We start from the raw sequence: 23,357 nt of genomic DNA, 5'->3' as shown, positions 1-23,357 counted from the left end.
TTTTTTTTTTAAAGATTTTATTTATTTATTTGAGAGAGAGAGAATGAGAGACAGAGAGCACATGAGAGGGAGGAGGGTCAGAGGGAGAAGCAGACTCCCTGCCGAGCAGGGAGCCCGATGCGGGACTCGATCCAGGGACTCCAGGATCATGACCTGAGCCGAAGGCAGTCACTTAACCAACTGAGCCACCCAGGCGCCCCAGAATTAATCTTTAGATTATGATTAGAAAACACATTGCTGGGTCTTTACAGGAATCATTTTATGTATTTTGCCGAAGTTTGCATCCCTTTTCCTTATTCACATGTAGAAACAAATACAAAAACTGGTGTGATTTAATTTGCTGTTAGATTTGTATATTTTACAAGCCTTTGACTTAACATCCATAAATAGCTTTATATAACATAAATTACTACTAAGCAGTTGTGTCAGTTGTATTTCTTAATTTTTTTTTTTTTTTTTTTTAGATTTTATTTATTTGAGAGAGACAGAGACAGTGAGATAGAGAGCACAAGTGGGGAGGAGAGGGACTGTCAGTTGTATTTCAAATAAGCTTTATGAAGAAATTTCTTTGCAATTACTTTGACTCAAAGTAATTGAACATTTATTTATTTACATTTATGTTCAACGTCTAGGAAGTATATTTTTTCCTCTCCAATTTCATGGGCTAGAGAATAGTATGTTTTGTATATATCAAATAATTATGGCTCTTCTCTGTATACAGAAAGTAGGCCTACCATGGTCATACTGGAATCTTTGCAAATCTAAATTAATTTAACCTGAATGAAAACTGCCAGGAAGGGGCACCTGGGTGGCTCAGTCTGTGAAGTGTCCGACTCTTATTTCAGCTCAGGTCATAATCTCAGGGTTGTGAGATCAAGCCCCGTGTTGGGCTCCACGCTCAGCTTAAGATTCTTTTTCTCCCTCTCCCTATGCCCCACCCCCACTCACTCACGCAGGCATGCGCTCTCTCTCTCTTAAAGAAAAAAAAAAAAAGACAAAAAAACTGCCAAAAAGCTTTTTATCTCCAGAACACAGAAAGTGCATGTGTTTCAGAAAGTTATCATATGAATCAGAGCCAGGATTTGAACGCATAATGTAGTCAAGTAGGTGTTCTTAGAGTATTAATTTTAAAAGAAGTTGAGATTTTCAGACAAATTTTTATCTTACCAAGTAAATGGTTGTATTTATTTTTCTCAACTAAAAATTGAATGTGTCTGTCTTTTCAGGGACATCAAACCTGATAATATATTGATGGATATGAATGGACATATTCGATTAGCAGATTTTGGTTCTTGTCTGAAGCTGATGGAAGATGGAACGGTAAATAAAGATAAACCTCAAGTCACTTTATCCACAGATATCTCCCTTGCTACTTGTCCTCTTTATCTGTTTTGGAAACCATCTATTTATATTATCTAAGTATCCATCCATCCATCCATCCATTTGTCTTTCTATGCTCCACCTTTTCCCACAGTGGCATTAGGGATACTTATTCATAATAGGGTCTGTTTACAAAGTCCAATGCCATTTTTAACTGCTTATATTAATGATGTTAAGATTGATATAATGTGTCTTTTATGAGAACCTTGTTTGGTTTTTTTCTTTAGCTGAACTGTTTGTTATTGTACTTGAGATATTTTCACAGTTTAAGAGAGGTGAATAAAATAAGTCCCACATGGAAGAAGAAAATGTGACTCCTTCTTCACCTTTATTTTTTTTTTTTTATCTTTCTTTCCTTGTTGTCTAGTTTTTTTGAGGGACAATATTCAACAAATGAATGATCAGAACATCCTCTACGTGGATTTAGTTTCACATTCCCATTTGGTTTACGTCTACTAACCCTAGATCCCTCATATAAACTTAAAAGTTTATATGCCCCAATTTTATTCCCTGTTTTGTTTGTTTTTACTTCATCTTCCTGGCTGTATAGCAGAAGTCCAAATATATGTAATTTCACTTTGGCAGAAACTATTTTGGAGAGCAGTTTATATAATATATTCCAAAGGCCATGAAAATGTCATATTATTTTGGACCAGTAATTTGACTTCTGAAAATTTATCCTAAGGAGATAAACTTTAAAAAAATAGATTATATGACTTCTGCCTCTGGCCATGATGAAAGGAGTAATCGGTACCAAATTGTCCTCTCACTATAAAAAACTGTAAAATTGTACATAATATTTGGGACAACTGTTTTCAGGCAATGGACAACAGGCAGCATAAGACTGTTATCTTTGAGAGAAATGAATTCATGAGATGTACCTTACAGTTTCCCAGGATGGGGACTGTATGCAGGCTCTGATGCAGAAACCTAGAGTTAGAGCCGAGGGTAGTAGTCATACAGAGCTGAGGAGGAAGACATCAGAGGTGAGTTAGTTGAGTTAGTTAGTCTGCAGTGCTTAACACTGGAGAGGAGGGAGTTGTTCAGAGAGAGGGCCTAAAGATATGGGGCTATCTTCTGAAGGTTGGGCTACCAAATTATAGATGCTGTGCATCTGAAAATTGAACAGGTTACTGGAAATCAAGCAGTGCTGGAGAAGAGACAGTACATGGGGACACTGGAATTTCGTCCCTGGGGAGCTATTTAACACCTTTATAACATGTAAGACTTACTCCAAACCTGTGTAACAGTCTAAATCCAAGTCCTGATAAAATTCATTGAGTTTGAAAGTGGTCTGCCAAGTCAAGGGGATTGAGATGAATTTTAGAGTTCTACAAATCTGCCCCCAAAGATTGTAATTGTAAGCTAACCCTTGTTTAAAGAGATCAGGCAGTATTTTTTTTATCTGCTTCAATAATAATTAACATCTCAGCAGAAGATAACAGAGTCCATACTCTCTATAATATCTTTCTGTCAGTGACCAACATTCAATTAGAAATCACGAGACCAAACAAAAATGGGGATAGGGATAGGGATTGTGATACAGACTTAAAAAATAGAAGTAGTCAATAGAAACTTTGATAGCACAGATGTTGGATTTAGCAGACAGAGACGTAATGAAGCTATCATAAATGTGTTTTTTTAAATAAATATGTCTAAAGAATCAAAATACAGTCTTAAAGATGGCTCGGATAAGGAATCTCAGTGGGAAAAGAAATGAAATGGACCTTTTAAGAACTTGAAAAGTGTAGTAATAGAAATAAATAACTCACAGGAGTAGGTTAATGGCAGATTAGAGATGAGAGAAGAAAGTGCCAGTGAGTTTGAAGACAGGTCAATAATGATGATCCAGTCTGAAGAACAGAGAGGAAAAGATTGAAGCAAAATAAATTCAGGCCCAGGGTTCTACATGATTGGAATACTAGAAGGAGAAGAGAGTGAAAGAGGGGCAGAAAGAATTTGTAGGATTGATGGCTCAGACTTACCAAATATGATGAAAAACACAAATGTAAGAATCTTAGTGTACCTCAAGGTTAAAAGGAACCACACCTGTCCACAATTAAACTCCTGAAAATTAACGATAAGGGGAAAAAAATGGAAAGCAGCCATAATTAAAAACATGTTACATACTTTGGGAAAATGGTAAGAATAACCATAGGTGTCTCATCAGAAATAATATCTTTAAAGTGCTGAAAGAGAAAAAAAATCTATAAACCAAGAATTCTATGTCAAGCAAAAATATTCCTCAAAAATGAAGGTGAATAAAAGACATTTTCAGTTAAATGAAAGTGATTAATCTGGATGCTAGAAAATGTCCTTTAATCCAAAGGAAATGATACCATTTGGATACTTAGATCAATAGGATAAAGAATATCAGATAGGATAAATAAGATCTGTAGGATAAAGAAAAAAAAGACTCATCTTTTCTTCAAAATTTACATAAAAGCCATCTGATGAGTGTGAAAAGCAAAAATAATCACACTGTCATGTGGGGTTATGATATTTGTATAAGTAAAAGATCTGAGGGCAGTAACACAATTTAGAATGTGTCTATGGAACTGCACTGCTTGGGGACACCTGTGTCTCTTTGAAGCATGAAGTAGGCACCGATAATGGCAGGTATGATACAAAAAGGGAGAACTTGCTGAGTTGAGAAGACACAGATTCAAGTCAGGGAGGCTGTGGCATCAGGAAGTTTTGGGTCAGAACTCTGGAGAGCAGAGCGCTACCCTGAAGAAGAATTCCAGGGGAAGAGCTGGTGTTTCCCCGAGTCCTGTCCCTTAGACTGAAAGCTGGGGCTCTTCTCTTGGAGTCTCATAGGCAGCCTTCCAACTCCCTGGGCATTCCAGAATGCAGTGAGGACTGTTTCTGTCTGTATGAGCTACCCACGATCAAGTTTATTCCTTGAAATCCTGGTGTGTCTTCCTAGTTGTTCATTCTTTACTGATGATCTCAAAATAATTTTCCTGGACGTACTAGCATGTTTATCCTCCATTTAGAAAGTTATAATGAATAAGCCTTTTTACTTGTTTTATTTCCATTTTATTTTTATTTTTTATCAAAGTGATCTATATATATTTTAAGCAGACTTATCATAAAAACTGCATTCCTTTGTCCCATTCTTCCTGCCTCCAAATCTCTACTGCTAGAGGCAGACACCTAGAGACTTCTGGCTGCTTTTCCTGTTGCTTCCTTTACTTACATATTTCTTGTTATCATACTTGTGCTACTGTCTTTTGATTATTTCGTTCTAGATATTACCTGTTAATTTCCTACCATCTCATCCAACCCATACACTTTCTGTTTTCCTAGTGTAAGTCTTTCCTTAAATCATGTTCATTTCTTTATGACTCTATACAAATATTATTCATAGTTTGGCCATGCAGTTTATTTTAATTACAGTTCTTTTCTTGAATATCTTTTTGTTGTCCTTGGTGTAAGTGACCACTTTGCCTTGTTTTCTATATAACTCTCACCAGTTTATCCCCAAACTTTCCAACCCATAATTCCTTTCTCTCTCGGACACATTATGTAACCTAGCAGTTCCCATTTACCTTTTGGAGAGAGCTACGCTCGAGTCTTGCCTTCTCCCTTCTCATCCAGACTGTTCTGCTGGCCAGTTGTAGCACAGTCATGCCAGGACTACCCTACTCTTCATCGTGGGCTTCACTGCACGGCAGTCCAGCAGCGCATCCGCTGTTTCCTGGCTCCCATTCTGGCTTTCTCTTCATCTGGTAGTAGCTCCTGAGAAGGGTTCTAATGGAAGTAAATATTTTATAGTCTTGTACATGTGAAAAATGCTTTCACTTCTACCCTCATATTTGATTGATAATTTGTTTGAGCATAGTATTACAGATTTGAAATGATTTTTCTTAGAATTTAGCAGGCATGGCATTGTCTTCTAATTTAATGTTGAGACATCTGGTGCCACTCTAAATCTCAATTGTTCTATTATAACCTTTCCCCCCTTTTCTAGAAGCATTTAGGATATTCTATTTTTCCCAGTGTTCTGAAATGTTATGATTATATGACTTTGTATGGATCTTTATTTATCACCTGAGCAGCTCCCTTAATTTTAGCCTTTCCCAGATTTTGTGACTTTCCAAATCAAGTCTCAACTTGCTTTTTGGTTCTCACGTATAAATTGAAACTATGCCATCTTAATCACTACACCTTTATAAGAAGTCAATTTCTGGGAAGGATGTCCTGCTATAATTCTTTTTCCTCTTCTAAGATTGTCTTGGCTATTCTTGGCCATTTGTTTTTCCATATGATTGTTAGGATTATATTATTGGTTTATATACATACATGTACACACATACCCCTTCAGAAACAAGCTTGTAGACCTGCATTGAATTTAGAGGTTAATTTTGGGGAAATTTATGTCTGTAACATGGAATCTTCCCTTCCACAAACATGGTGTCTCTCTCCATTGTTTTAGGTTTTCTTTTGTGTCTGCTATTGAAGTTTTATAATCATGTTCACTGTAAATCCATTACCTTTATTTGTTAAATTTGTTCCTAGGCACACTGTGGATTTTTGGGGCGTGGAGCATTATAGATGATAACTTTTATAATTTTTCCGTTTAACAGCTTGTTGCTTTTGTTTAGGACCACAGTTGATTTTTGTATACTCATCTTGAAACTAACAAGCTCACTAAATTTTTTATTAGTTCAAAATAATTTGTAGATTCTTCTAGGTTTTGTATGTAGACAATCATGCAATCCACCAATAATGATCAACTTTAGGTTTTGTCTTTAACAAATGCTTACGTATGCTGTTTCCCCCCGTATGCAATCAGTGACCTTCAGTGCAATATTAGAGACGTATGGTAATAGGGAGCTTCTTTGCTTTGTTCTTGATGCTAATGGTGTTTTTTTCTGTAGTTTCAAATTAAGTATGATGTTTGCTGTAAGTTTTTGGTAGATATTCCTTACAAGATTAAGGAAATTTCTGTGTCTTATTATGAAATTTCTGTTTCTTATTAGCATAGAATGTCTTGTTATGGTTGTTATTGTTGTAATCAAATGACTTTTCTGCATCCAGTGAGATGATGATATTAGGGTGTTTTTCCTTTAATCTGTTAAACTGATGAATGACAAAGATTATCTAATGTTAAATCATCCATTCTTTGGCCAAACATAACTCTATCATGAAGATGTATTGATATTTTTGAACAAATTGCTGGATTGACTCTGCTAATATTTTATATTGGATTGTTACCAGAGAGTCATACTTGAGATTGACCATTCTGAGATTGCAGTATGATTTTCTTTCTCAAACTGTTCTTGTCTGATTCTTGTATTTGGGCTATCTTAGCCTTATAAAATGGACAGGTGGTAGTCCTATTCTCTCCCCTTATCAATTTTGGCTTTAGAACAGTTTATATAATACAGAGGTTATCTATTTCTTAGGAAATTGGTAGACCTCACTTTTGTTTTATGTTAATCACCATATATTACATCATTAGTTTTTGATGTAGTGTTCCATGATTCATTGTTTGCGTATAACACCGAGTGCTCCATGCAGAACGTGCCCTTTTAAATCACCTTTACCTTGGTTTGGTTTTGTTTTCCTCTTGTTTTTTTGGTTTGTTTTCCAGGTAGATTTTATACTATTGATTCACATTTTTTAATGGTTATAGGTCTGTTTGGTTTTCTATTTCTTCCTGAGTCAGTTTTGGTAAGTTATGTTTTTTTTCTATGAAAATTGTCTATTTTCTGTGAGTTTTCAATTTTGTTGGTATAATGTTCATATTGCATTCTTCCTAGCTTTAAAATCTCTGTTACATGTGTAGTTTTGTTGTTTTTTCAATCCTAATGTTTGCTTGTGCTTTTCTTTCCCTTCATCAGTTCTGATATATAGAGCATTTTACTATTTTTCATTTCTAAATATTTTCCAACTTTAGTTAGAATACTTCTGTGGACCATTGATTATTTAGATATCTGCCTTTTAATATCTTTAGTGTAGTATTTACTTATTTATTTGGTTCTTTCTAGTTTTATTTTACTGGAGTGTGGGTCTATTTGATATCAGTTTTTTCTGGCATTTGTCAAGATTTGCTTTTGCTTTATAACAGGCTAGGTTTTATAATGTTACTTGTTTGTTTGAAAATAATACACTCTTTTTAATTTCTGGGTGCAGGTTTCTATGTGGGTCCATAAGATTGAAGTTGTTAATTTGTTGTTCAAATTTTTTATATTCTTACCAGTTTTATTTCTTTCTGCTATACCATCTATTATTTTAAAAGTCTTATTATGATACTGAATTTATTAATTTTTCCTTGTAATCATCGATGTTTTCACAACCCTTTTGTAGATACATTGTTAGGTATATTATTCAGAATTGCTATTCCAGAGTATTTTCTTTTACAATTATGTTAATGAATTTTTAAAAATCTTAATAATGATTTTGCCTTTAGAGTCTATTTTAACTGATAGAAATATAGCTATCATAATTTTCTTTTAACATCTGCCTGATGTATCTTTTCCATCCTTTTACTTTTAACCTTTCTGTGTCCTATGTTTAGGTATATCCCTTTTAAACAGATTATTGCTAATTTTTAAAAATATTTGTTCATTTTGGTTTTATTTGTCATCCAGTGTGATGATGCTGTCTTTTAATAGGTAAATTTAATCCATTTATAAATATTATGATGATCAATATATTTGTATTTATTCTTAGTATCTGATCTTGTGCTATTTACTGTAGGTTTTGCTTGTTGTTTGCATGCATGCTTTTTTCCCCCACTTTCCTGCCTGCTGTTGATTTGGTCAAGTGTAGTTTAATTTCTCTTTTTATTTAACATCTTTGGAAGCTATACATTCTATTTCAATTATTTTAATGTTTATCTTTAAATTTTTAACACTTAAGGTTTACCTAAAGTCTAGAGTCAGTTTCTCCACCATATTCCTAAGCCAAACAAGAAATTCAGTTTATCTTATACCATATACAAAAATTAACAAAAAACTAATCCAAGATCTGAATATAAGAGCTAAAACTATAAAACTCATAGAAGAAAACATAGGGGAATGCTTTATGACATTGGATTTAGCAATGATTTCTTGGATATGACCCCAGGCATACAGGCAACAAAAGGAAAAATAGATAAATAGGACTATACCACCATTGTGACTGTGTCAGTCATCTTGGTGAAAAGGCAAACGATGGAATGGGAGAAAATAGTTGCAAATCATATGTCTGATTAGGGGCTAATTATCCAGAATATGTGATAATATAATTACCTACAACTCAGTAACAGAGCAATTCAAAATGTGCAAAATACTTGAATAGACATTTCTCTGAAGAAGATATAGAAATGGCCAACAAGCTCAACGTCCCTAGTCATTAGGGAAATACAAATCAAAGATACTACCTCACACCCATTAAGTGGCTACTGTTAAAAAATTTTTTAAAATCCCACAATAAAACAGAAAAGAATTGTTGGTGAAGATGTGAAAAAATTGGAACACTTGTGCTCTGTTGGTGGGAATGTAAAGTGTAAAATGCTGTAGCCACTCTGAAAAACAGTATGGCAGTTCTTCAGAAAATTAAAAATAGAATTATTGTATGATCCAGCAATTCTACTTCTAGGTATGTAATATACTTCACAGAATTGAAAGTAGTGACTCAAAGAGGTACTTGTACACCCACATTCATAGTATCCACAATATCCAAGAGATTTAAGTAACCACAGTGTCCATCAGTAGATGGATGGATAAAGAAAATGTGATATTTACATGTAATGGAATATTATTCAGTCTTAAAAAGAAGGAAATTTTAACACATGATACAAGATGGATAAGCCTTGAAAATGTTAAGTGATTTAAGCCAGACACGAAATATCAAATATTGTATGATTTAATGGCTCTGAGGCACCTAGGGTAGTCAGAGAGAAAGTACAGTGGTAGTTGTCAGGGCCCAGGATGGGGTGGGAGGTGGTCAGGGGGCAGTTAGTGCTTACTGGATGCAGAGTGTCAGTTTTGCAAGATGAAAAGAGTTATGGAGAAGGATAGTGGTGATGGTTGCACCACAGCATGAATGTGCTTCATGCCCTTGGAGTGTATGCTTGGAAATGGTTATAATGGTAAATTTTGTGCTATGGGTATTTTACCACAATTAAAAATAATAATTAAAAAGTAAATTAAAAATAAAGATGAGAAAATAAGAAACTTCAACCACTTGAATCCTAATTGTTCCCTTGGTAACATGTTACTGTTTTCTGGTATTTTAGTTCCATCTGATATTTCAACCTTTAAATAGTTGTCCCTCCTACTCTGCTACCTCTCTTTCTCCTTCTCTTTTTCCTACTCCTCCTTGTCTTCTTCCTCTTTGTCATTATTTTGTCAAATTAATGACTGTATGTATGTTAAAGTTTACTAATACCTTTGTTCACAATCGCTTCTACTATCACGTTCTTCCATGTGCATTAAATTCCTGAAGTGCGTCCTTATGTTTATCTGAAAGTCTATACATGGAAAATCACTCACTCTTTGTGTGAAAATGTCTATACTTAACCCCCATTTGTGTGTCATATTTAGGTGACAATTATTTTGTCTGGTCGCTTTGAAGATACAATTCCATTTTCTTCTGACTGCTGTGTCAGTACTAATAATTCCGCTGTCAGTCTAATTGCTGTGCCTTGGTAGGCAACCTCTTTATATTCTTTACTGTTTTGAAGATCTCTTTGCCTTTGGTACTCTGCAGTTCAACTGAAGTTCAACTGCAAGAAGTGGATCTGGTTTTATTTATCTTTTCATATCTTTTACCTGTTCACTTTTTTTTTTATTATTTTAAGGATTAGCTTTTTGGGGTTTTTTTCCCCATTTCTAGGACTTCATTTCACTTTATAAATCTTTCTTTTCTTATGATTTCACTTTTTAAATCATCTCTAATCATTTTAAACATACTTATTTCATGAAGTAGAATTGATCATTGTTAGGGGTCTAATTATATTGCTTCAATTTCTGACTTTTTTTTGTAATGGATTGTTTCCTCATTTAGTTTGTATTTTTGGATTGTGAGCTCATCTTCAGTGGGCTATTATATGTGAGAATTATATGTGCTCAGGTTTGATCATGTGTCCTATAAAATAGTGAGTTTTGAATAGTAGTAGTTTTGAATTTGTTATGCCAGGTTTTTGGTGTGCACCTTACCTGGTGCCAGTATTTTTGCCAATTCCTTGGCCTGAGGACTTCTGGACCACAGAAGCACTATGATTTAGAATATCCACTGCTGGGACTATGTGGCTGAAAGTGATGAATTTTGGGAGGATCAATTTTTTTCTTCACATTTCAGCCACAATCAATATAGATAAAATATCTTTCTCTGAGTGGCATATTTTTATAATTCACCTTTCACTTACCCTCTAGAGTAAAGGCTATTATATGGGGTGGCTTCTTGCTTCAAACTTCAGATAAGCTGAGGGCTGTCCTCTTGTCCTCATGGATATATTAAAATCCAAGTACGTAGAAAATGAAAACCAACATTCCCCAGCCCCATTCCTGCTATAACACTTATCACCCTGGTTCTCAAACATTTGATTACCAGCCCCTAAGAATTTCTTTTTTCTCTAAGAGCTCATTTATATGTTTACAAAAATGGTTGTTATATTTTATCTAGCATTTTTAAGAGTTTGAGGTACATGAGTTTTCAAGTTCCCTTATCTCAGTATTATCAAAGAGGAAGTCTATTCTAATGATTACTAAGAATGATATTTTTTTCTAGAAAATCCAGAATATTAACATTATTCTACCTTGAGAATGTTCTTTTTTGATATGCTTCTTTAAAACATACAAAGAAACAATTTTATTTTACCTCAGAGTACCTTATAAGATGTGTGTGTGCCCAGGATCATTTTTAGTGATTATTTTCTTATTTAGATCTAACTTGCTTATTTTTTGAAGAATATGTTTCAAACCCCTTTGTAATTTTTAAAATTAATAAGTAGTTTGCAGTACATTGTTAATATTGATTTCCTTAGGTTTGAATTAAGGTGTTTTAAAATAATTTCCGGGTTGCTGATAAGTATTGGCCTGTTTTTTTTTCAGGCTATATTTTCCTTTGACAAATTGCAGAATTTTCCTAGTTCCATTATTTATATGAATGTGTTGGTTAATAATATCAATAATAAGAATGTTCTGTACTAAATACTCAGTTTGTTTTTAATGGCTGTGGTGTTCAAATAATTTCATTACCTTAAATGTAGTCAGTGAAGTACCAGCAATAATAAAGATTCTATAGTATTATGAAATCTGGAGGACTACTAGTGTGGAGATTATATACAATTTAACAAGGAGGCTAAATTCAGGTAATGACAAAGTTGTAGTTGTTTTGAAATAATGTCTGTTGTATGAGTAAGTGTAAATATTTTTAATTAAAAATTGTTAATTGTTTCTAATATAATAGATTACTAAAAATGTGTGAACTTCTTCAGGTCCAGTCCTCAGTGGCTGTTGGAACTCCAGATTATATCTCTCCTGAAATCCTTCAAGCCATGGAAGATGGGAAAGGGAGATATGGGCCTGAATGTGACTGGTGGTCTCTGGGGGTCTGTATGTATGAAATGCTTTATGGAGAAACACCATTTTATGCAGAATCTCTGGTGGAGACATATGGAAAAATCATGAATCATAAAGTTAGTATATTTTACTATTTTTCAATTGAATGTGGTAAATGATACATAAAATAAATTTAAAGTAATGTGATAGTTAAAAAAGAATTTTTTTAAAAACAACATTCTAATTCCTATGCTAATAGGGGACGTGACAAAAGTGAATAATCAAAATCCATAAATTGTGCATAAAATTATGAGTTCTTACCTTCTCCTGTATTTTATTAGAAATGCTAATAAATAGGAAATTAAATGGTCTCCAGTAGAATAACAAAATTGGTAAGCAGATAATTTATATCCTTACTACTGTAAGTATACTCATGACTAGAATGCATTTAAAAAATTCTCACCCTGGGGCACCTGGGTGGCTCAGTCGTTAAGCATCTGCCTTCGGCTCAGGTCATGATCCCAGAGTCCTGAGATCGAGCCCCGCATCGGGCTCCCTGATCAGCGGGGAGTCTGCTTCTCCCTCTCCCACTCCCCTTGCTTGTGTTCCCTCTCTTGCTGTCTTTTTCTATCAAATAAATAAATAAAAATCTTTAAAAAAAAATAAAAAATTCTTATCCTTAGCCATAATAAATCTGAGATATTCTTTTTCCCCTGGCAAAGATGAAAAGAAAAATTACACTCTGTACTGTAAATAATCCAGTGAGATGAACATTGTTAGACATTGTTGATAGGAATATAAATTGATGTAATCTTTCTGTCAACAAGTCTGTAAGTATGCATCTAGAGCCTTAAAAATGGTTAGAACTTTGGATTGAGCAACTTCAGTTTTAGGAATCTGCCCTAAGGAAATATTCAGTCGAACCAGGATGTTTGTACAAGGATACCTATTTCAGTCTTCTTTATGATCAAAACAGTGAAAACAATCTGGATTCACCACAGAAACAAATTAATAGAGCCTTAATCCATTTAGTTCCCAGTGAAATAGAAATAAATTGTAATAAAGAGAGGAAGGTTCTGATTGATTGGTTTCAGAAGATTGTGAGCAGTTGCAAACACCTGGAATGGGAATGTCCCATAAAAGGGGGGTGAGACAGTATGATCAGTTGCCTCACGAATATATTAATCAGTTGATGCTCTTCTGTGGAGTTGATGCTCTTTCTGCCTGGCTGCAAGGATAATCTGTTAAATAGTTATGGAGAGTTGGAAGACAGGGAATAGCCAGCTACTGAGTTGTAAAGAGCACATGTAGCATTTCACAGAGAGATCGTTGTCTGTGACACGGTGGCTCAGAGCACGGACTGTGGAGTGAGGCCACTCTTCCAAAATCCCAGCTCTCCCGTTTACTACTTGTGTGACTGGGAGCAACTGGCTTGAACTCCCTGGGCCTTTGGGTCTCTTCTATAAAATCAGGATAATAGTGGCACCTGCCTTTGAGGCTTGCTGTGAGGATTATAAGCGTTAAGTGAATAAAGTATTTCCACGAGTGCGAAGTCCATGGTCCGTTCTTTACAGGTGTTTGCTGTTGTTACTTAATGCTTAGTTTGTGGCGTATATGAACATCGTCAGTCATAAACACTCTACTGAAATGTTGAGTCAGATTCTACTTTTAATAAGTTCTCTTCCTTTTGACAGCAGTTTAGGGTATTTTAGCATTTAATTTATTCTTCTTTCTACAGTGCATGTGTAACTAAGTCACATATAAAATTAAAAGTTCTTTTAGGAGAATGCTTTTTTTCTTGTAGGATGAGTACCCTGCACTAGTGTACACTTATTACACATTTTTAAAATGCATTTTTAAGAAAATAAATGTTAATCAACCTACTTAGGGAGTTAAATACTGATTTATATTTTGTTTCTTTATTCTGTGTCTAGGAGAGGTTTCAGTTTCCAGCTCAAGTGACCGATGTGTCTGAAAATGCTAAGGATCTTATTCGAAGGCTCATTTGCAGCAGAGAACACCGACTTGGTCAAAATGGGATAGAAGACTTTAAGAAACACCCATTTTTCAATGGAATTGATTGGGATAATATTCGAAACTGTGAAGCACCTTATATTCCAGAAGTTAGTAGCCCAACAGATACATCAAATTTTGATGTGGATGATGATTGTTTAAAGAATTCTGTAAGTATGACATTGCGAAGAAGTTCTGTCCCTCTCTTTCTTTTTAATGTGGTTATGAAGCAATTGTATGGACCTCCTTATCAATTACCAGTCAGACAGTTATCATGGCTTCTAGTATTTATTCTCTCATATATTGAGAAATTAAGAGAGTTCACTGAGGTGAACATGTTTATTCATGACAAGGAACAAAATTAAACTTCACTTACTGACTAATGAGATCAGTTACGCCGTGAGGTTTCTTAGGAAGAAGAGAAATTAGATGCTTAGAAAAGTGGACTTTGATGGCAGAGTAAAGAGGTTGGCAAATCTCTCCTTAAAAAGCTCCACGATACTGGACAGAATTGTCAAAAACAACCATTTTGGGGCTTGACAACTCAACCCAAGGGAAGTAAATCGAGAAGCATTTATTCATGAGAAACTGAACTTTGGTTAAACACTGCCCCCACCCCATTCCATCGGCCTGGTTGGGGCCATGGTGCTGCTGGCAGGAGACTGACTTGATCTGGAGAGCTACCCGTGCCCAGTGGTGTTGCCACTAAAAGTAGCAAACGTGGTAGGAAGTGAAGGGTGTGGGGGGTGGGAATCTACAGCCTTGCTATCCTGAGGTTGTAGCCTCCCTTGAGGCGGGTGGCAGACCAGCAGAGTCGCCAAACACTGGACCACTTTTAGCTTGTGGGCCGGCATAGTTCGACAACCCCTGCTCTGCACCTTTAGGTTACATTGTTACAATTTAGGACAGTAAGAACATAAAATTTTATGGATGTTGCCTTTTTAGCCTTCTTAATTTGAACTTTTTTTTATCCCATTATTTTATTTCTTATAGTTTTAATTCTGCACTAAGAATTTGTATATTGATTTTCTGTCACTTTTCACTGTTCAGGAGGTAGCATGGGCAAGGCAGGTAAGGACTTCTTATGCTTCCCTCTCTGGGCCTCCAAGAAAAAATTAAATGGACTTTCCTCATCGGTGTTTTATTGTAAGAATTACATTTTACTGTAAACAGAAATTTGCATCATTCCAAATTAAATACATAGTACAGTCGATTCTGATTATGGTAGTTATATGTTCCATAAAGTTTCTGTGTATGCTGTATTCATGAATATTGAACTAGGGGAAATTTCCTAGGGGAAATTCAGGGTTAGGTTCTTCTGAACCTCTGGTCATTTCATTCAACCAGTCGGTACATAACCTTGTTTTATGTATGTTTCTTTTTAAAGACCCCTTATTGAATATATATTGTTGATTAACAGCAAGTTCACAGCCAACAGCAGTGTAACTCAGGCCTGAGCAAAGCTTCTCTAACACACATACGTATTTGTAAGGCACATCACAGCTGTCTTGCTTAGAAACCATCTAGATGGCCCTTCTGCACTATGGTTGGAGGACATTTTAAACAACACAGTCACCCATAAGAAGCAGAAAAACGTGAAAGATGTGGCACATGCAGACCTTGGAAGGAATACTTTTTCATCATATCAGCTGAAACAAGAAGGCAGAGCGTCTCCTTGTTCAGTCGCAGCTGGAAACTTAGGCATTGAGTGGCTCAAAAAATTTTTTTTGCTCTGCCTATGTCTGCAAGTGATTGCAGAAGTACTATGAATATTGATTTGGGTTACAAATAATTTTTAGCGACGAGGCAGATCTGCACATATGCATACCTGAATAATCATTGTGCTCTCAATGTCAGACTTTCCACCTGGAGTTTAATTTTATTAGAACATTACAGTGGCAGTGTTGATTGTCTGGATTCTAGATCACTGCGCATCTGCACCAGACTTCATCGAACAGCCATGTATTTCCTATTGATAGTTAATATTATAGGCCAACCTACAGGTCACAGTTATTTATTTCTTACCAGATGTTCTTTCCTCCTTCAGGAAACGATGCCCCCACCCACACATACTGCATTTTCTGGGCACCATCTGCCATTTGTTGGTTTCACATATACTAGTAGCTGGTAAGTTGGAAAAGTTAACATAATTTGGACAACTTAAAGCAAATTAAGATGAATTGAACTTTTAAAAAAATATATGAGAGAGCCTTGTAAGTCAAAAAAATTTTAAAATAGAGGCTGAAGCTACTGCTGGAAAAAGTTAGATATCCTGTAACGAATAGAACATAGGAGAATCTTAAGTCATTTTGGAGAGAAACAGAGCTGAGTCTTCCTCTCAGCACTGGGGCAGGAATTGGAAGAGTCCCTTGCGTTTGAGCATATACGCTCCAGGTGCCAAGTACCAGGACCAGCCCTGTTTTCACAGACTGCTTCCCGGTCCTCCTTCCCCGGTGTAAGCGGAGTATGATTATATTCACTCCTTGTGCGCCCTCCCTCAATTTCTCGACTGCCTCCTGTTCTCCTTCATCGTCTTGCTGAGTTGACATCATCATTACAGTTCAAGTTCCTGTGCAGTTCACAGCGTCCAAAGAAAAGCATCTGACCATTCTCACTGGTCTCACCTTCCACGGTCATGATTACCCATCTCCAGGACCCTTCTCGTGCCTGTGCCCACTCTCCTGCTCTCCCCTGATGAGCTCACTTCTCCTTGCATGGAGAAGTTGATGCAGGCAGCTTTCACACGCTCCTCTGCACGGTCCCGCCTGCCTGCCTCTGGCCCCGAGCACTCGCTTGTGAGGATGAACCATGGGGGCTCCCAGTCAGTCCTGTCTCATGTGTCTGCACTCATCTTGTGAGTCATGGCTCCTTCCCATCACAGCACTTCTGTCTTTTACCTTCCAGGGTGCTTGCCTGACTTCCCACCTTTCTGGCCAGTCCTCCTCTGTCTCTGCAGCTGATGCCTTCTGATCTCCCAATCTCCCTGGGCCCCATGGCTTTATCTTGGGACCTTTTCCACTTATACTGTGGTTCACTCCCAGATACTTGCTGGTGACTCCTGAATGTGAGACTCCTCTGCTCTCTCCTACTTAAAACCTCTCTGAACCACCTACTCAAATGTTTATAAACTCGTCTCTTAGATTTCTTTGAACCTGTCTGGTCCTGCTAAAAGATAAGTTGGAACATGTCACTCACCTGTTCCAGACCTATCCTCACAGTCCCCTAACTCCAGTGGCTTATATCTTAATCCAAACCAACATTCTGACCAAGACCCTGCATGACTGGCTCGCTTTCTCTTTCCCGCTACTCTTAACCTCCTGACTCTGCTGCAGCCACACACGGCTCCTTTCTGGCATGGTCCCAGGCCAGAAAGCCTACTCCTACCTATCTCAGTGCTCTTGCACTTCTATTCCATCTGCCTGGAATGCTCTTCCCCCCGGTTACTCCCTCTGGACTTTATTCAGAGTTCCTCTCTGAGTGATAGCCTCCTGGCCACTTTGTCTGGATTTTTATTTCTTCCCCCTCAATATATGTCACCTCTTCCTTTCCTGCTTGATGTTTTCTCCTTAGCATTCAGCACTGCCTAATGCCCTGAATATTTTACTTATTTATCTCGTTTGTTTCTGTCTCCATCGTGGGAACATAAGCTCTTCATGGACAAGTGTCAAATTTGCTCACTGCTGAATGTCCAACACTTCAAATATTTTTAGCTAAATTGTATTGAATTAAAGGAAGCATTTCACTTTTGAGTCCAGATTCTGACAAAGAGGACCATGGTGTGTGCTTTTGACTACTGTTTCACTTAGGTGGTCACCTTTTGTTCAGCAAACATCATTTTATAATTTGTGGTTATTGAAATTCAAGACAATTGGGACTATTTCTCATTTTTAAAAGATGCTTCTAAAAAGTGGTCTGTGTTAAGATTTGTAAACATTGTGTTTTACCATCACCCTAGACGGCTAACTGTAGCTTGATATTGAAATCCCTGTTTTAAATAGACAGCTGCAGAAGGCTCTGTTTCTTCACTTTCTTTTACGCATGAACTCATGTTTTTCTGTTTCTTCAGTGTTCTTTCTGATCGGAGCTGTTTACGTGTCACAGCCGGTCCTGCGTCCCTGGACCTTGATGTCAGTGTCCAGAGGACTCTCGACAACAACCTGGCAACCGAGGCGTACGAGAGGAGAATCAAGCGCCTCGAACAGGAAAAACTTGAGCTGAGTAGAAAGCTTCAAGGTAAATATAGTTAACGATGGTATCTTCCCTTTTGGAGTTGGACTCAGAGTTTGAAGAACTATTGATTATGAGGGGTTGTTTTATCTTGAAAAGAAATTTTTGTATGAAGTGGGAAAAATCCAGTTGAAGACTCATGTGGAATATGGAATAATACTGTTTATGTAGACTCACGATGTTAACAGTCCCCCCAACAGCGTTCATTTCCCCACGGGTTCCTTTGTGCACACGTGAACTCATCTGGGAAGAAGGCGATGGGGCTGCTCTCGGGAAAGGAGCCCTTCCCATCCCAGTGTAGCGCTGGGGATCGCTGTCCTATTTCCTCAGCCTTAAAAGTGCAACTTCCTGGCAAACTGTCCTCTGCAGCATTGCTCCTGGCTTGATACTTGGTGACTGTAAAATGCACTTGGCAAACCTCCTACTGTTCTGACTTCTCTTGGTCTCTTGATTCTTACACATCCAAGGATCCTATCCTCCACCCGACCTCATCCAGCTCCTGTGTTGAGACTACAGTATCCAGAATTCGTTATTAATCTCAATTTCTGGTTTTTTTTTGAAGTCTTTTTTCTTTTTAAGTTTTTATTTATTTATTTGTCAGAGAGAGAAAGAGAGTGCACGAGCAGTGGGGAGTGGCAGAGGCAGAGAGAGAAGCAGATTCCCCACTGAGCAAGGAGCCCTGTGCGGGGCTCAATCCCAGACCCTGGAATCATGACCTGAGCCAAAGGCAGATGCTTAACTGACTGAGCCACCCAGGCGCCCCTAATCTCAGTTTCAAGCAAACCCTGCATCATCTCCTGTTCGTTGTAGTCTAGTTCACTCCCTCTGGTGCCTCCTGTGTTCCTTCCATTACACTGTTACCTGCAGCTCTGTCCTCCTCACCCTGTGCCTTGTACCCTCCGTCCTTCCATGGTCAGTCATAATCAGACCCTTACTCGGATCCTCACATCTGCTGCTCTGACTTCAGTCTGTCACACTCCCTTGCCAGAACCCCAGCCCTGTTGACCTGCATTCCGTGTGGCTGAAGGTAACGTACTTAGGACTTAGGACAGGCAGGGTGCTGACTGATCCCACTTGAGATTCACGAGTGCAGATCTCGAGTCCACTCCCACTGTGTGCTGCCCAGCAGTCCTGCTTCCCAGGCTGTGGCTTCTCACCTGTCAGCATCTGACCCAGTTGACCATTCCCCCTCCTGACAGCTCTTTCTTCTTTTGGCTTCTGGGACACTTGAATCTCCTGGTCTTCTTTTTCCTCATAAACCAGTTATTCTCTCTCTTTCCTGAGTTCTCCTGAACTCTTTGACCTGTGAATGTCAGGGTCCTCCAGAGCAGTCCAGGCTCTTAGGTGCTCAAAACTACAACTTCCCAGGCATCTTTAAGCCCTCTCCTTCTGTCACATCTCCCATTTTGCCCGTCAGCAAACCTGGGCAGCTTTGCCATCACAGAAGATCCGGAGTCCAGTCCCCATTACAGTGTGGCCATCACCCCATTCACATCACCACCACTGTCACCTGCCTTCTTGTAACGACTTTCTAGCTGCTTTCCCTGCCTTAACTTGCCCCCGCCTCCCACTGTTCCTTCTGTTTCTAGCCACCCTGGGCTCCCTGGCTGTTCTTTCTACAAACCAGGCATGTCCCCACCTTAGGGCCTTTGCATCAACTGTTGCCCTGCCTTAAATTTTATTCCTTTGGCATTCACATGACTCATTCCCTTACCTCCTTCAGGTTTCTACTTGAGCGTTACCTTGAAATGAGGCTTTTCTGACCACTCTATTTAAAACCTAATCTTGGGGCGCCTGGGGACTCAGTCGTTAAGCATCTGCCTTCCGCTCAGGTCATGATCCCAGGGTCCTGGGATCAGGCCCCACATCGGGCTTCCTGCTCAGTGGGAAGCCTGCTTTTCCCTCTCCCACTCCCCCTGCTTATGTTCCCTCTCTCACTGTCTCTCTCTGTCAAAAAATAGATTTTAAAAATCTAAAAAATAAATAAATAAATAATTTTGAAAAATACAATGTAATCTTGTTTTATCTCCAGCATTTACTCTCTCTCTTTCCTCCTTTATTTTCTCCAGAGTAAGGGACATAACATACAATTTATTTTACTTACTCCTTTTGTGAACAAAGGAATGTTTGTATAAATAATCAAATAGCTTGTAACTCTTAAGAGAGAAATAATCAAAGTTTTACAACAATAAAATTTTGCTGTTATACTTTTAGAGGCCCCATAGAGAAAAAAAAAACTACAGACATCAATAAAACAGACTGTTTTCCATTTTTCTGTAAGTTGCTATGATCTCTGCATGTGGATTACTTCTTCTTTGTGTAGCAAGTTGTTTCTTTTGACTTTTTCATGAAATATATTTACCATATATCATTGTATAAATTTAAGATGTACACCTTGTTTATTTGGTACATTTATATACTGTAGTAAGATTGTTGTAGTGATGGTTAGTACTTCTGGCACATACATAATTACAGTACAGCATTGTTATCTGTATTTATGACACTGTGCATTAGATCTCTGTGACTTATTTACTACTTGTTGCGATTTGGTACCCTTAAACAACATCAGTCTCATGCCCCCACTCCTGCCCCATCCCCTGGTAAGCACAGTGTTACTCTCTGTTTTTCATGAGTTTGACTTTTTTAGATCTCACATATAAGTGATGTCATACAGTGCTTGTCTTGCTCTGTTGGACTGAGTATCGTGTGCTCCAGGTCCATCCATTCATTTTGTCACAAATGCAGGATACTCTCTCCTTTCTCGTGGCTGAATAACATTCCGTTGTGTACATATACCCCATCTTTTTTATCCATTCATCCATTGATAGACTTTAGGTTGTTTCCATATCTTGGTTATTGTGAATAATGTTTCAGTAAACATGGGGGTGCTTATATCTCTTTGAAATCCTGCTTTCATTTCCTTTGAGTATATAACCAGATGTGGAATTACTGGATCGTCTGCCAGATTGGTTTTTAATTTTTTGAGGAAACGTCATAATGTTTTCCATTGTGGTTGGACCAGTTTACATTCCCACCAACTGTGTACAAGGGTTCCCTTTTCACTCCATCCCCATCAGCACCTGTTGTCTCTTGTCTTCTTCCTGATAGCCATTCTGACAGTATGAGCATCGTGACATTGTGGTTTTGATTTGCATTTCCTTGAGATGAGTGATGTTAAGCATCTTTTCATGTGCCTCTTGGCCATTTTGAAGTACTCTTTTGAAAAGCATCTATTTAGTTCTTCTGCCCATTTTTAAATTGGATTGTTTTTTGTTACCAAGTTGTATGAGTTCTTCATATATTTTGAATATTAGCCCCTTATCTGATATATTGCTTGCAGAAGTTTTTTCCCATTCTGTAGGTTGCCTTTTCATTTTGCTAGTTGTTTCTTTTGCTTTACAGAAAGAAGCTTTTGGAAGTTTGATGTAGTCCCATTTGTTGATTTTAGCTTTTGTTGTTTGTGCTTTTGGCATCATATCCAAAATATCATTGCCAACACCAATGTCTGGGAGCTTCTAACCTATGTGTTCTTCTCAAAGTCTTGCTATCAGGTCTTATGTTTAAGTCTTTGATCTATTTTGAGTTAATTTTTGTGAGTGGTGTGAGAGAGGCCCACTTGGCATTGTTCTGCATGTATTTATCCAGTTTTCCCAGCACCATTTGTTGGACAGACTGTCCTTTCTCCATTGGGTATTTTTTGGCTCCCTTGTTGAATATTAGTTGACCATATATGCCAGGATTTGATCCTGGGCTCTCTGTTTTGTTCTGCTGGTCTGTGTGTCTGTTTTTGTACCAGTAACATGTTGTTTTTATTACTGTAGCTTTGTAGTATAGTTTGAAAATTAGGAAGCATGATGCCGCTAGCTCTTTTCTTTTTATCAGGACTGCTCTGTCTTTTCAGGGTCTTTTTTTTTTTTTTTTATGTAGTGTTCCATGATTCATTGTGTATAACACCCAGTGCTCCGGGCAGAATGTGCCATCTTTAATACCCATCACCAGGCTAACCCATCCTCCCACCCAGCCTCCCCTCTAGAACCCTCAGTTTGTTTTTCAGAGTCCATCATCTCTCATGGTTCATCTCCCCCTCCGATTTCCCCCCCTTCATTCTTCCCCTCCTGCTATCTTTTTTTTTTTTTTAACATATATTGTATTATTTGTTTCAGAGGTACAGATCTGTGATTCAACAGTCTTGCACAATTCACAGCTCTCACCGTAGCACGTACCCTCCCCAATGTCTATCACCCAGCCACCCCATCCCACCCAACCCCACCACTCCAGCAACCCTCAATTTGTTTCCTGAGATTAAGAATTCCTCATATCAGTGAGGTCATATGATACATGTCTTTCTCTGATTGACTTATTTTGCTCAGCATAATACCCTCCAGTTCCATCCACGTTGTTGCAAATGGCAAGATCTCATTCCTTTTGATGGTTACATAATATTCCATTGTATGTATATACCTCATCTTTTTTTTTTTTTTAAGATTTTATTTATTCATTTGAGACACTGAGATAGAGAGAGAGAGCGCATGAGCAGTGGGAGAGGCAGAGGTAGAGGGAGAAGCAGACTCCCCGCTGAGCCAGGAGCCCAATGTGGGGCTCGATCCCAGGACCCTGGGATCATGACCTGAGCCAAAGGCAGATGCTTAACCATCTGAGCCACCCAAGCACCCCTATACCACATCTTCTTTATCCATTCATCTGTCGATGGACATCTTGGCTCTTTCCACAGTTTAGCTCTTATGGACATTGCTGCTATAAACATGGGGGTGCACATACCCCTTCAGATCCTTACATTTGTATCTTTGGGGTAGATACCCAGTAATGCAATTGCTGGATCGTATGGTAGCTCTATTTTCAACTTTTTGAGGAACCTCCATACTGTTTTCCAGAGTGGCTGCACCAGCTTGCATTCCCACCAACAGTGTAGGAGGGTTCCCCTTTCTCCGCATCCCTGCCAACATCTGTCGTTTCCTGACTTGTTAATTTTAGCCATTCTGGCTGGTGTGAGGTGATATCTCATTGAGGTTTTGATTTGGATTTCCCTGATGCCGAGCGATGTTGAGCACTTTTTCATGTGTCTGTTGGCCATTTGGATGTCTTTGGAAAAATGACTGTTCATGTCTTCTGCCCATTTCTTGATTGGATTATTTGTCCTTTGGGTGTTGAGTTTGATAAGTACTTTATAGATTTTGGATACTAGCCCTTTATCTGATATGTCATTTGCAAATATTTTCT

At 37.8% G+C, this 23,357-nt stretch overlaps 1 protein-coding gene across 3 annotated transcripts in view; it reads left to right on the top strand.

The window, feature by feature from the left end:
• CDC42BPA (CDC42 binding protein kinase alpha) overlaps positions 1 to 23,357 on the top strand; it is a 727,403-nt gene that overhangs the window by 442,072 nt on the left and 261,974 nt on the right. For all 3 annotated transcript variants that reach the window (XM_081824457.1, XM_081824456.1, XM_081824455.1), the window contains exons 5-9: positions 1,227 to 1,320; positions 11,816 to 12,016; positions 13,814 to 14,062; positions 15,940 to 16,019; positions 17,959 to 18,125. In XM_081824457.1, coding sequence (XP_081680583.1) covers positions 1,227 to 1,320; positions 11,816 to 12,016; positions 13,814 to 14,062; positions 15,940 to 16,019; positions 17,959 to 18,125 — 791 coding nt within the window. The remainder of the gene's footprint in view (positions 1 to 1,226; positions 1,321 to 11,815; positions 12,017 to 13,813; positions 14,063 to 15,939; positions 16,020 to 17,958; positions 18,126 to 23,357) is intronic.

The sequence above is a fragment of the Leptonychotes weddellii genome, chromosome 6 (genome assembly GCF_054177405.1).
Source record: "Leptonychotes weddellii isolate Sample4059 chromosome 6, ASM5417740v2, whole genome shotgun sequence".
NCBI lineage: Eukaryota > Metazoa > Chordata > Mammalia > Carnivora > Phocidae > Leptonychotes > Leptonychotes weddellii.
Note: the sequence above shows the minus strand (reverse complement) of the source record. Positions and strands in the feature narration are given on the sequence as shown.